At 43.1% G+C, this 14,907-nt stretch overlaps 1 protein-coding gene across 13 annotated transcripts in view; it reads right to left on the reverse strand.

Moving 5' to 3' along the window:
- Positions 1 to 1,516: 1,516 nt before the first annotated feature.
- CYRIA (CYFIP related Rac1 interactor A) overlaps positions 1,517 to 14,907 on the reverse strand; it is a 102,817-nt gene continuing 89,426 nt past the window's right edge. For 8 of the 13 annotated variants that reach the window (XM_069580226.1, XM_069580231.1, XM_069580229.1 and 5 more), the window contains 7 exons: positions 14,341 to 14,477; positions 13,796 to 13,873; positions 13,504 to 13,620; positions 13,336 to 13,415; positions 11,825 to 11,951; positions 7,175 to 7,245; positions 1,517 to 4,772 (listed from right to left, as the gene is read on the reverse strand). In XM_069580226.1, the coding sequence (XP_069436327.1) occupies positions 4,709 to 4,772; positions 7,175 to 7,245; positions 11,825 to 11,951; positions 13,336 to 13,415; positions 13,504 to 13,620; positions 13,796 to 13,873; positions 14,341 to 14,477 (674 nt within the window). In that variant the 3' untranslated portion in view covers positions 1,517 to 4,708. Of the gene's footprint in view, positions 7,023 to 7,174; positions 7,246 to 11,824; positions 11,952 to 13,335; positions 13,416 to 13,503; positions 13,621 to 13,795; positions 13,874 to 14,340; positions 14,478 to 14,907 lie in introns of all 13 variants that reach the window. The other 5 variants (XM_069580220.1, XM_069580221.1, XM_069580224.1 and 2 more) reach the window with 1 other exon arrangement.

Raw genomic sequence — 14,907 nt, forward strand, 5'->3', positions numbered from 1 at the left:
GAATTGATGCTTTTGAACTGTGGTGCTGGAGAAGACTCTTGAAAGTCCCTTGGACTGCAAGGAGATCAAACCAGTCAATCCTAAGGGAAATCAACCCTGAATATTCACTGGAAGGACTGATGCTGAAGCTGAAACCAATAATTTAGCCACCTGATGCAAAGAGCCAACTCACTGGAAAAGACCCTGATGCTGGGAAAGAGTGAGGGTAGGAGGAGAAGGAGATGATAGAAGATGAGATGGTTGGCTGGCATCACTGACTCAATGGGCATAAATTTGAGCAAACTCTAGGAGATGGTGAAGGACAGGGAAGCCTGACATATTGCAGTCCATGGGGTTGCAGAGTTTGACACGACTCAGTGACTGAACAACTGATAACTAATAACTCAAAGTACAAAATCAGGTATAGACTACTGGGTCTATTCACTAGGTTTCAGGAATGTATAAGCTGAGCTCTCCTTTACCATCCTTCTAGGAAAATTCTGATTAACAACCAAATTTCTGGTTGGTATGAAGCATGTGCAATTCCTTACCAGTTGTGTTCCTTTTGACAATCACACATATGCTTACTCATTTTTTTCATGTCTTTTGACTCTCAGCATTTATTTAATTAGGGTCTCTCGCTCCATTTCTTCTCTCTCAAAGGCCCCTTTCTTTTTCCTTCTTTCCAGTTTTTGTCCATTATAACTTGTCTGTGTGTCAATTTACAGAAAAATTATTCTTATTCATTTCCCTTTGTGTTTTGTATATAGACTCATAGAAAGTCTCTCCTGGGGACTCTGACCCATTGAAAACACATACAATTAGGTCTTAGGTGATCAGCCTGAGAGGTTCAGGGATTAAAAGTAGTGCTCTAGAAAAGTTTCAGTGTTTAACCATTAGGAGAGTTGCTTTAGAGTTTAAATTGCCTGAAAAATGTGCTTTTATGGAATAGGTTGTTAATTTTGCCAAACACAGAAAGTGCTACAACACTGAAGAGAAAAAATAAAAGAGCAAATAAATGCTCTTTTACTTCTTAGCATCCTTGAACAAGTAGGTCTCATGCATCTCTAAATATGTCATGCATCTCTGTAGTTTATGCCTTTTTAAATAATGGGAGTCTTTGTTGAAGTGCATGGAGCTGTACCAAGAGGAGTTCATTTTGGATGTTTCAGACTTTGGGTATATGAAGAAATGGAGGCTTAGAGAGGTGAAGGCAATTGGTGTGGTTTCCTGATCCCCAGAGCAGACATTTAGCAAATAGTTATGTGCAGCAAGCATCTAGAGCTTCCCTGGTGTCTCATATGGTAAAGAATCTACCTGCAATGCAGGAGACCTGGGTTTGCCCCTGGAGAAGGGAATGCTACCCACTCCAGTATTCTTGCCTGGAGAATTCCATGGACAGAGGAACCTGGTGGTCTATAGTCCATGGGTTGCAAAGAGTCAGCCACAACTGAGCGACTAACACTTAGCACAGCAAGTATTTATGACTGTGTGCTTATTACCCACTCAACCTTGAACATCATATGAAAGAAGTGTATTTTTAAATATATGTACCAAACTTTAATTTTCATTTCACACTCAAAACTTCTGTACAAAAAGAGGCAAAGCAGGCAAAAAAATTACAATGACTTCAGCAAACAACATATGACAATTTTTAAACAGCTTTGTGTATGCAACAGCCTTTACAGATGTAGTGGGAAAACTGGGTTCCAAAGTTTTTGTTTCTTTAAGACAAAATTCCAATGTTTATTATTAACATCTACAAAAATTTGTAGCTGTCTGGGATACAAGATTGAATGAGAAGTCTCTGATGTCTACTGCACAGTTAGATCCCAAGACTGAGTAAGCTTCATTTTTCTTTTGAAAAAGCATGAAATTATTGTTACTTAAATGTGATGATGTATTAAAAACCTCAGTTTACCATTAATATCTTGATACAATGGTGATGACTAGGAGCAAACACCGATGAAGCATGATATTAACTAATAGTTAAAGGATAGTATCCAGGAGTTTCTTTCTGGTTCTTAATTAAAACTCCAGCTCCAATGGGTCACCACAATTCAAAACATTGTCACTTTCTTTTTAAACTAATGCCTAGTGGCACATAAAATGTTTCCGAGAACACAATTATAATGCCAAAGTAGCAGTGCATCTAAGGAATGTAATTTTCACCTTGTCACTTGCCCCAAAATAAATATCTGAGTAATGGAGTACACTTTCATTTGAAAACTATGAGACCTCAAATATGAAATATAACTAACATTGACATGGATACCGTGGCTAGCACTTTCCCCTGAGCAGCTCGTGGGTCCTGGACACACGTGCATGCAGCACACAAAAATGTGATTGTTCAAGGACACCTGAAGGACAGTCTGTTAAAGGAATCTGTCTCCCACTACAGCTCTGGAGTGGACCCAAGGCCACCACCTGTTAGTGATCACAGACATTCAGTTAACCTGTCCTGCTGCTAACCAGAGGCAATAGTTCAGGCCCTGGGCTTTTGAGAATCCATGTACTGGTGAATCTTGGCTTTGAAACAAGGCGGCCTGGCTAAACTGGGGCAGGCCGCCAGCTCCTCCCCCCATATGTTTAGTCCCACTTGTGAGAAAGTCGAATTAAAAATTATAAATGTGCTCAACCATATACTCTGCAAGTCCTTTCTCTGATATGGGTGGAAAATAGACCCCATGACAATAAATATTGAGTACTTCTACATTTCTAGTTGTTGCCCAAAGACAACATGTGGCTTCCAAGTATAAGAAGCTGAGTATCTAATGAATTTGTTCACCCAGTGTTATCCCAGCTTCTGGCTTCTTCTAGGGTTTTTAGAATCCCTAGGTTTGGAAAGGTCTTTGAAAGCCATTTAGTGCATTTCTGTTATTGTGACAGAACCCTCATCCAACCAGCTGTACTTGTTCAGCTTGAAAAGCTCCAAGGAAAAGGGCTTTTCCTCTCTTTCTTGACTGACCGCCATTTAGATATAGACCAGGGAATCCATTCTGCCACTGAATGGATTTGTTAAAAATAAAACCTAAGTATGTCTCTCCTATTCTTAGAGGACTCAAGGGACTGCCACCTGGCTACCAAAATCCAGAAAGTAATGGGTGTGACAGCTCATTCCTTGAGACAATGTCATCAAACCCTGATATACCCAAACCCAACTTCTGGAATTATCATTCCCTGGGCAACTCTCTGCTTCCATCAGAAGTAGGCAAGCAATTGTACAGGCCAGGTTGAAGGTTTATTTAAAAGTGTCCAATATCACCCTATAGTATGTATGCATAGGCCACGTGGTGAAAAGAAAAGGACGTGGAATCAGGAATGAGGCATCCTGGGTTCTAGTCCTACACAGGGGTGATGCTGTTTGACTTCATCCTCACTGGAGACCAGAATAGAAGATTTCCAAGATTCCACTCTAAACTCTGATCTGCAGACAGAATAACCCTTGTCATATCGTTAATCATCAAGGCAAGGGGGGCTGATGCTTACCAGGTTCTATTTACAAAGGAAGGATGCGAGAGTCAGTCTTCTTATTGGCTCATGGTCTTATAGGAGTATTGGATGTTATCTATTTTATTTGCCCATTTTATAGATGGGGAAAGTGAGACACAGAGAATTTAAGTGAATTTTCCAAGTTCACTCTGAATCAACAAGTCTAGGATTTAATCCCAGTACTCAGGCCAGAGCTTATACATTGTAACAAGCTGACAGTTAGGTCCTGGAGGAGCTGTCTTTTAAATATCAGATAATCAGAAAATAAAAATCTCCCCTCTAAATTCCCCAAGCTTTCTGATAACTAGTTAAGTTCTAGCTAGATCTCTGCTGCCACATGAATGATCCCCAGAGGCCATGGCTCCTATTAGGAGGAGTTGTGTGCCCAGCACTCCACAGACAACTGGAATATTAGCAACGTCACCCACAATTTTAGCCAGAGCCCCACTTCCTGATCCTGGAGACAGAGGGTTGAAGCAGGGAGATGACTGTCATTGTTGCTTGGATGCCCCTCTTCCCCACCTGTCCCCACTTCCACGAGTCACCAGCCCAGCCACAAGAGCACATCTTTCTATTCTCCGTTCTCCTCCACAAACTGATGCAAACACGCTGATTTTTTTCCTCTTGAAAAATGGAAAGGGAATGTTACAGGGTCTAAATCAAAATAGGAAGAGAGAACGCTGATAAATAAAATAGGTGCAAACAGAAAAGTCGCGTGGGTGCTGTGCCTTCTGAGGAAAGGGGGGGTGTGCTGAATTCCAGACACTGGGGTTTGTATCTCCGCTGGCATTTTCTTTTCTGGGATTCCCCCTCGCTCTCTCTCAGTATAACGGTTGTGTTTCTTGTAGCTGGGCTGACCCAGGAAACCAAACTCTTCATGTTTCTCTAACTATACTTCCCAGAGAGATCACACATCTAGAATTAAAACCTGACCACAAACTGCTGGGAAGTTCTGATTGTTACAGGTATAAGGAACTCCAGAAGCAAAGATCAACGTCTCCAAATTCTGCCTTTTGGAGAAGGGGTTTTTGTTTTAGACATTGAAGGTAAGGCTCTCCAGTCAATTTATGATCTCTGGGTTGAGTCAGTCAGGATACAAATTAAGGTCCATATATTTCAGTGACAAGAAGGAAACAGTTATGTAAATACACAAGTATTAACATCAATCTGTATTAAATTATGTAAACATATACATCTTCTGAGGTCAGTTCAAAGATCCTCTTCACTGAGCAAGGCTTTACTGAAGCATCGCTCGAATCTGTTTGGAAGTCGATTCATCATTCAAGTGCTTTGTAGTGAACCTGGATGGAGAGAGAATGACAGCAGTCACAGTGTGCAAACAGTGTGCTCTGAGAAAGCTTTGATCAGAGTTGTCAGCTCATCTTTGGCTTGGGAGGCACAGCTGATATTTAGAAATCACACTTGGAATCCGTTCTTTACACAAAGAGCCACACTTCAGTGCCCAGCTTAGTCTCAGATTTAATATTCGATCCTTCCTTCCAAAGAAGTTTATATTTTGGTTATTAAACAAATAGATCTTCTACCTAATCAAATAATTACATGAAGGAGATACAAGCAATCTTGTTTTCCAGGGAGACAGATTTCACGTGCTTGAGTGCAGGCTCTTGGCCACCTAGGGCACACCTCCTGAGTCACCGATTGTACAAGGTTGGTTTGCATATAGCAACACTGTTTTTGTTTGGTTGCTAAGTCGTGTGTGACTCTTTTGCCACGCTATGGACTATAGCTCACAGGCTCCGCTGTCTATGGGATTCCACAGGCAAGGATACTGGTATGGGTTGCCATTTCCTCCACCAGGGATCGAACCCACATCTCCTGCACTGGCAGGAGGATTCTTTACCACCCAGTCACCATGACAACATTCTCCAACTCTCTAGTTGCTGTTTCCTCAGTTTGTGAGAGTGCTTATCCTCATTACCACCGCAAGGAGGCACTAAGGCAGACCCATATAGGAAAGAGAAGTGGTGTAAAGTGTATCCTCACATTTACTGGTCATGAAAAGGAAGGAAAGGAGAATTAACATGTAATAAAATCTTGACCGTGTTCTAAGCAGTCTGTGGGAGTTTTTATTTCACTCACACTCACACTAACTCTTTGCAGGACAGGTTATTACTTCCATTTTACAGATGAGCAAACTGAGATTTACAGATGTTAAATGACCCATTCCAGATGACAAATACAACAATGCATGATTTATGAGCAATTTGTGGTTTCTGATGTGGATTCAGGTCTGGCTGCCTCAGAAGTCTGTACCCTCTGACTTCATCACAGTGCCTAGAGGAGACACAAAATGCCAAGAACCCAATGGAACTTGCAGTCTGCCACAGTGTCCTGGTCTCCAAGCCTTGCTTAACTGAATGACACTGGACTTCCCTGATGGTCCAGTGGTTAACCTTTCAATTCAAGAGGCGCAGGTTCAATCCCTGGTCGGGGAGCCAAGATTCCCACACAGCTCGTGGCCAAAAAACCAAAACATAAAACTGAAGCAATACTGTCATGAATTTAACAAAGACTTAAAATGGTCAGCATTGAAAAAATCTTAAAAAAAAAAAATCAGAAGCCAAAAGTTTTCTTAGTGAGTGTGGAAAGTCTGCTTTCTATGAAATGGGAACCAATGGAGAAAAACCTTGGTTTACCCACAGAATTTGAAAGACTCTTAGGTTAATGCTACATCTGTTCTGAAGAATGGTGACTTAGCAGCTGCACAAAAAGGATCAGCCTTAGTGTCTAATTTATTCATGTCATGTGCATCTGAGTTTCTTCCTTTATTAGATGGGGATAATAGATCTTACCATTCTGACTTGTGATGATTAAATGAGAGCATGAAACATACATGTTGTACATCATAGAGTATCATTGCTCCATTTCACTTATTGAACTTTCACTACATGAATGGTATTGAGGGGAACAGAGGGAAATCAACAAAGAGTAAGACAGCAGGGGCCATAAGCTTTTCCAGATGGCAATCCAATCGGCACGATGCAACAAACTATATAGATGTGTCACAGCTAAACAAATGAGAATCCTGCCCCTGCAGTGGATTAAGTGCACGAGTCCTTGGGAAGAGCATGTGCTTCAGCATGGCTCGGGAGCAGTGAGGAGCTGTCAGGAGCACTGGCCAGATACAAGGGCATCCAGAGAGGGGAGCAGGGTTCTCAGTGTTGGCAACCGCCCAGATGTCTCATGCAGGGACCTTCAGAACAAACCCACAAACCTAAAATGGATGCCTGAGCCCCTATCCTAGCGATTAAAATTCATCTGGTCTGGGTTGGACCCAAGCATCAGTGTTGGCAAAAGCTACCCACCTAATTTTCATATGCAGCCAGGTCTGGGGAGCAGGGGTGGAGGGGGAAGTGAGACCCAGGAGGCTTCTTCTCCTGACAAGTCCCCACCAACCACAAAGCAGTGTGGCCAGGATCTGGTCTTTGATCTGCAGGGTCACCCAGACCAGGGTTTAATCTTGGCTCAGCCATCTGTTGTGAGAACTTTTGCCAAGTGAGTTGACTTCTCTAAATTTCAGTTTCTTCCATCTGTGAAAAGGGGATGATAAAAATGGGGCTGACCTCAACATGTGTTAACAGACGTAAGAGGTTAAGCTTGGTGTTTTTAGCCCTTGGACCCTAGCAGCATCTAAATTAGCAGTGGATCTGAAGGGTTGCTACCCCACAGGGCTGAAGCTCACCTGAGGGCATTCAGTAGCCCCTCCACACTGTCTGGGGCCTGTTCCTTCAAAACCTTTATGCAGCCTTTCATCTAGGAAGAGAAAGTACAAGATTTGGTTAATAGCTTAGCAATTCTGCCCATCATAGTATCTGTCCATAACAATATCTGCCTGTAATAATACCACATTGTTTGTGTTCATAGAAACCATACATTGAAATGACCAATAAACCTTCCTCTCCCATCAGGCCAGTGAGTTGCTTCTGTGGGTTTCTAGAAGCTTCTGTGTCAGTTTTCATATTATACCACAATAGAATATCTTCTGTGTCTGGCGTTTGGGGACAAACTTGAGATTGATTTTCTTGTCTTGGACACCAGAGCCAAGAGCAGAGCTTGGTGGGTTTCTAGAAGCTTCTGTGTCAGTTTTCATATTATACCACAATAGAATATCTTCTGTGTCTGGCGTTTGGGGACAAACTTGAGATTGATTTTCTTGTCTTGGACACCAGAGCCAAGAGCAGAGCTTCTCTAGTCTGTGCTCAGGGGAGGCTGACCAGATGAACTGCAAACCTGATCATTTTACACCACTCTTCTGCCCAGAATGCATTTTCTCCTTTAGTTGTTTGACTGGTAATCTCTTTAAAAAATTTTTAGGACTCAGCTGGAGCTCACCAACACCAGGAAGCCTCTTCTGATCTCATTACCTTCACCAGGTAAAAGTAACCACCACATATTTGTATCCCTGATAGTACACTGGCATTTCTCAGAGAACATTAGAGATTTTAGTGCTCAGGTTAATTTGTCTCCCTCCCTAGGCCAGGGGAGGGCCAGTAAAGGACAACAGTTAGGAATATGAAGCACATGGAGGCAGAATGCCTGGGTTTCATCCATCTTCTTTATTTAGCATCTTCATAAACCTGGGTAAATTTCTTAGCTTTTTGAGTCCTTGCAATGTAATTTATTCATCATTTGGGAAATACATGAAAGCTAAATCTACATCTTAATAGATCACATTATATTACTCATATACAGGAATTTTTTTTGGCAAAGAATAAAAATTCTGGAAAGAATACAGTCATTTTAAACTCACAGATATTCATGTACTGACTGGGTAAACAATACTAAGGACCTCTCTTACAATGGTCACTTAGAAAATGTTTTTGTAGGTTGAAAGCTTTTTCCCAAAGACTTGATAAAGCTTATTGGATTGATGGGGGCAGCCAGAAGCACAGGGCTGAGAATCATTTGCGGGTATGTTTAGCCCCATCCCAAAAGAATGTCGTGGTCAATCAGAGATGCCTGTCACAGGTGCAGGATGGGGGCAAGCACAGGATGAAGAGATTCAGTCCCTCTCCCAAGAGAGCTCAGAGCCCAGTGGGAGAAGAGAGACAAACAGCTCCTTGTCATCCTTTGATATGTGGTCTTGTAAAAAGTGCCCAGGGAGAAGTGGGGACACAGATTAGAAAAGAGGCAGAAGTGTGGTGGATTCTCTACGGGAACTTCTAGTTCGAGCTCAGGCTGATAAAAGCCTGGGATGTGAATAACAAAACACAGAGATGCATTCGAGATCAGATTCAATGTGCGTTTAACAACATGTTCAGGACTTGAGGCCTTGACCTGTGGAAAATACCCTTGATAGGTATTCAACAGTCTAATAATGTGGTTAATACTGAAAGGGATCTGAGGAAGCAGAGCTGGAGATGGGAGGGCCAGTGGGAGCCCCTGAGAGTGAGGGTGTGGGTGACGGTGTGAGGGAGGGTGTGAGTGAGCGTGTGAGAGCGGCCGTAGGCACAGAGGGTCAGGGCGAGATGAACGGATGTGCTGAGGTCCAGGCCACAGGACTCGGTGGCTGAGGAGGTGTGAAGGTAAAGAGCGAAGACTGGTCCTAGGTTCTGCGGAAAAACCCCAGGTTTGGCTTTGACCTCGAGTTGAAAGGAGGTGAAATACCTGAGACAGGAGCCCAAGAGGAAAAGCAGGTCTGTGTGAAAGTGAGAACCTTTGATCTGAGGCCGGCCATAGCTCAGGTGTCCAGAGGAGGTGGGGGTCTGGGATTCTGGGTGAGGTGTGAGCTGGGGACTGGGTTTAAAGAGTGATTCCCTATTGGATCGCTCCATGTAGTTTTAAGCAAATCAGTTGAAAATGCCACCTCACTCCAGCCTGCATCCCTCACACCCACGAACAGGATCTGTTCTCTCACTGATGAACATCCCTCTGGGCCGCCATGACTGCTGGGATGAATCCTCTGCCCGGAGTACTCTTCCTTCTCTCCGTCCACTTGGTAAGATTCCCCAGATCCACCTGAAACATCGCCCTGTTTCTCTGCCTCTCTACAGAAGGAATTTCTCCCTCATCTGCGTGTCTAGAGATCAGCACTTCTATTTTGGACTCCAGAACACGTTCTCTGTAAGGGCACATTCTCTGTAAGGGACAGAATCTAGTTCATTATCTGCTTCTTCATAGTTGATGCTGATACCCTGAGGGTTTATAAACCCCATGCCTGTAACTGCTGACTTCGAAGCAGACTGGTATCTGGAAGGAGAGCCTTTATGTCATCAGAGAATGGCCCACTATATAGTCTACATACTGTGCTCTATAAACCTGAAACTTTCTTAGAGACATGGATGAGCTTCAATACAAGCAAGCCGTTCTTAGTGAGACCGACATGAACAGACAGACTTCATCAGGAACGGGGAGGGTTAGAACTAACATCATATAATGTTTACAGCCTCCACAGAAAGAGTCAGTGAATGACAAGCAAGGACGAGCTTTTTTTAAAGGTTAAGGCTACAAGACATAATGGTATGCAGTGTATTTTTAATTATTGACTCTCTGACAAGTTAACAAATGGCTGTGGTAAATGAGAACGTCCTATGAGTACTAGGTAATAAATTCAATCCATATTCAAATGATATTCATGGGTTATTAATAGAGCTATTTATGCTCAATCTATAGCATAAAAATGGTAAAGCCTCATGAAGAATACAGTAAAATATTTATTGGTATGGAAAAAACTCTGTAATATAATGTTATGCAAATTAAATGTTTTTAAATAACAATTATAGCAGGGTGCTAATCTGTTAAGTATTAATACATACACACAGACACCCAAACATCTATGTAAAATGAAGGGACAAACATATGTGACATAGTGATGATACATGACGTCATGGTGAGGTTACCACAGACGTGTTTAATTTTCTGTATACTAATTTCCTTTATTTTCCCCAAATTTTTATATAAATATTTATTTTCTTGAGAAATAAAAAGAATTATATTAAAAATAAGGAAGACTCTATGGAGAACTTTGGCTAGCTATGCTAGGAAGCCAGAACCTCAAAATGAGTAAACTGAATTGCATTATGAACTGATAAGTTTTCTTACACTCTTCAGACTCACGGCCCCTGTGGGCGTCTGGACCTTCTGTCTGCACAGAACCAGAGCATCAAAGATGCTGCTGTCTATGCATGAATGAGCCTAGATTATGCATGCCCTTACTTAGCTGTGTCAGAATAAATTAGTACCAAAAGGTCCTATTCTGTACTTAAAGGGTTTTAAATTAATACAGGGATACACTGCTGGGTGCTGCTGCAGGCAAACACTGGGCTGAGAGGAGTGTCTTTATCTCAAAATCAATAGGAAATCACTTGCACACCACCATCATTTGTTTTCCAATCCTATTCATTCACTCAGCAAAAATTTTAGGAGCACTATGCTCTATAGACCAAAGACACTGTTAGGCAATGGAGTGGGCATCAGGTGTATAGATCCTGGTCTCTGCTCTTGTCAACAAACTCAGAATCTGTGTTTGTTGTTTAGTCGCCAAGTCATGTCCAACTCTTTGTGACCCCATGGGCTACAGCCCGCCAGGCTCCTCTGCCCATGGGATTTCCCACGCAAGAATACTGGAATGGGTTGCCATTTCCTTCTCCAGGGGATCTTCCCTTCCCAGAGATCAACGTGTGTCTCCTGCACTGCAGGCAGATGCTTTATTGCGGAGCCACCAGGGAAGCCCCAGAGTCTGTGAGGGAGTCAGAAAATCCTAAATGGCGGGCGCTCTGGGGCCAGAGGAGAAGCAAGGCTCTGCTCCGTGCATAATGCGGGAGACGAGCTCCACATGAGGGGACATGTGAGGAGTGTCTTAAAGGAATCCCCCTACCAGAGAAGAGGGTGGGCCCTCTGGGCAGGGCTCAAGCATAGTCCAAGGACCAGAAAAGGCATGAGAATCAGGTAGTGCTCTCTGCCGGGCAATGGGACAGGAAGTTGGAACGTTGTTTGGGATTTGACCATGGTGTCTTGTAATCCAGTTATCTCCTAATGCTTTTCACATTGAGACACATACATACAAATAAATATGTATATGGCACATGGATAAACTGAAGGGGCAGCTAGCAGCTAAGTGACTGTTCACCTCTCAGGCCCTCTGCAGGCTGAAGGGATCAGCGTCTCCACCTCTCCTTCTGTGCCTTTGAGGCTGGATGTGTTTGTTGTATGCCTGTGAACAGGACTGGACTTTTTGCTATGAGGAGAGATGCCCTGATGGATTTGCAACAGGGAGAGCTCACTCATGGGCAGTTGGTGGGGGGTGGATGGAGGGGAGGGAGAGAGAGAAGCAAGGTCTGTTTGGCGACATTCACGAGCCCCTTGGGAAATCACCTATCATAACTGATCTTACATCGATCTTGGATGTCTTGCAGAAAGCTCCCACGGGGTGCACGTGGTCGTAGAGGATGATGACCCCCACCATGACCCTCATGCAGAACATCAGCGTTTCTTCACTGGTAAACCTACTCCTGTATTCCCTGGAAGAGAGGAGAAAGGGCAGAGGTGTTACTTCTGTGACAGAGTCCGTTTGTTTTTGGCTCCACAACTCGCTAGTTTAGCCTCCTCCAGTCCTCTCTTGAGAACAATCCTAGACCTGCAAGAACCAGGTTAATAAGCTCTTAAAGAAACTGCCGATGATAATTCTCCTTGAATCTATCCAACCAATGTGAAAACAAGGTAAATTGGAGGGCAGTAAATTCTCTTCTCTTCTGCCCTCAGCGAGCCAGCTCATCACGTACGTAACTCCCCCACCCATCAATCATGAATATTTTATAGCAGGTCTCTCTGGCTGCCCTAGATTATAGAGAATAATGGCTTCATTATGGAGAAAACGAATCAAGCTCATTTCTATAGAGCAGCTACTGCGTCGCCAGTCAGGGTAACTTCCTTTGTTAAGATACAGGCTGCAGATTGAATTAGATTGGCAAAGATACCTAAAAGAGATTACATACCATTCATTGGGTTGAGAGTATTTGTGGAGCTTGAATTCTGTTCCCTTACTTTGATAGGGTCATTGATGATTCAGATAATTCAGGTCAATTCTAGAGGCTTTCTTAACATCAACTTCATTCTGACTTGGCTCCACAATGATGATGATTACTATTTCCATCTTGGAATAAATATTAACTTAAATACAAATGAAATATCTGAAAGGGATGCCATCTCACATTTGAACAGAGCATCACATTTTAGAAGGCACTCTTGACGCCTTTGGCACTCCCAAACTTTCTGCCTTGAAGATGACATTATGGGGATCTCATCAGGTGAGGAAACCAAGGTCAGACCACTTGTCAGTGGGCACAGAAGGGGCTACAAAATAAACAGAATAAGGGGAAACCTGATGCTGGAGTGAAGATTTCCTCATTACCATACTGCCTCACCTCAACAACTCAAGCATTTTTTAAGTCTAGCAACTAATTTAAGTACAAAGAAACTGCCACATGCCTGAGAGAGAGGTTTTCACTATCATTTTCACAATAGTCTTACCACTTCTACTCTTGGTTTTAAATAGTCTCTCAAATCTTTTCTCCAGTATACTTATAACAATACCCATTTAACTCAATCCACCATTTGATGTGCATACCACTTCTCCTGCATCTTTGATTCAAGTTTTGATTCTGCCATCTAACAAGCCATGCGATCTTTGGAGAGATGTCAGTTAACCAATTTCAGCCTTGTCTTCCTTAGCTTTAAGATGGAGATAACTATACCTATTGCCAGAGTTCTTTATGAAATTAATTCAGGTAATATATAAGGAAATGTTGACGTGCTAACCCAAATGTTAGAAGCTGTCATCACCACCATCATCATTGTTAGAGATACGTGAATTCTTGACATGCATACACCTCTGATTTAACTTACGGAGTTTCCAGCATGACTTTACAAACGCTTGTCATTGTACTGAGGCAGTCTGTGGTGTTCTCTATTGGCAGGGTTTTGTTCTAAATGGGAGACACAAAGGGTGTTAGCCTGTTAGCAGCTTTTATGGGCAACTGGGCAGAAGGCACTTTGTTGCTCAATATCACTTACTTCAGAGACAAAGTGCATGGTGGCATTGCTGAGGGTTTTCAGCATCGGCGTGGCTTCTGCATAGAACAGGGACATTCGATTGGCCATCTCATTGTTGACTTCATTCTCAATGTCTAGCTGATGAAAAGAAGATGAGAAGATGCGATTGATAAACAGATGGTCAACATTTCAAATTGTGTCTTCTGGAAAATGAATCACAAAGGCTCTGTCTTCTCCCTGTGCCCCTCCTGATGCAGAAATTAAAAGAGATCTGGAACCTGGGGCTGTCGACCCAGGAGATCCAGGGACTCACATGCATGTTGTTGATGCGATTGCGACTGATGGTCCTTCTGTAGTAGCTGAAGTCATTCTGAATAGCTGGGTTCCTCATCTGAAGTTCAGAAAAGAGGAAAGAAGGTCATTTCTCAGCATCAGAAGGGGGTTACGCACCCGAAGTCCAGGCACTATATTTTGCACAGATACCAGGACTTCTCTTTGTTACCCAAGAGTCAAAACAACTTTGGGTTAAAAATAGACTCAGAGCTTCATTATTTAAGAATACGCCCTATTTTTACCCTAGGCTAGATTTTAGGGAAAGCATACCTGCTTCCAAAGAGGAACAGACACTTGAGATGTTTTCTCTGGTTGCATTTGGCAGATTTTGAATTTCCACATACAAACCACCATCGTAAATCACTTTGACCACAAGGAGTGTGAATTCTTACCACATCACACATCTCTTGAGGAAAGGAGCTACTTCCCTCATCTTTTTTCCCTACCCCACAGCCCTGCAAAGCACCTGGACATGCAGGTGCTCAGTATGAATCTGTTAAATTGTCCAAGCACACATGGCCTAACCTTCAGCTCATCAAATCGAAGGGTGAAATGCAGAATCTCCGCAAATTCCTTGGCCAGGGCCTGCTCCCGCTCCAGGTGCTGGGTTGGTGTGTAGGGTGGACAGGTCAGAGATTCCAATAAACTCTGAAGAGCTTTTTCTAAAAGTCAAAGGGATACATACATATTTGAGGTGGACCACAGAGATTTTTCAAAAAGCCCAATTTGCAGCCCCAGTTGACATTTTCAGAGATAACCTGTGTGAGCCTTTCCTCTCCACCTCCCCCCACCCCCCGAACAGTGTGAAATGTGATGTATGTGGATAAGGAGGAAAAGGAACCCCCCTGCCGTCCATGCCTGAGAAGGCTGCCTCTACTGCAGAACTGACCCGTGGTCCCAAAGCTCAGCTGGACACTCCCATGTTCTGTTGTCCCAAATCCTAACACTGTAGAAAACCACAAATAGGATCATGTGCATGGACAGCCATCTATGACCCAGGATGAGATGAGGCGGACCTGAATGCATGGGTTAAATTGCTTGCTTTGCAGGGAGAGACTTCTAGTCCACACCAGCCCTTCTCTGCAATGACAC

The sequence above is a fragment of the Ovis canadensis genome, chromosome 3 (genome assembly GCF_042477335.2).
Source record: "Ovis canadensis isolate MfBH-ARS-UI-01 breed Bighorn chromosome 3, ARS-UI_OviCan_v2, whole genome shotgun sequence".
Classification (NCBI taxonomy): domain Eukaryota; kingdom Metazoa; phylum Chordata; class Mammalia; order Artiodactyla; family Bovidae; genus Ovis; species Ovis canadensis.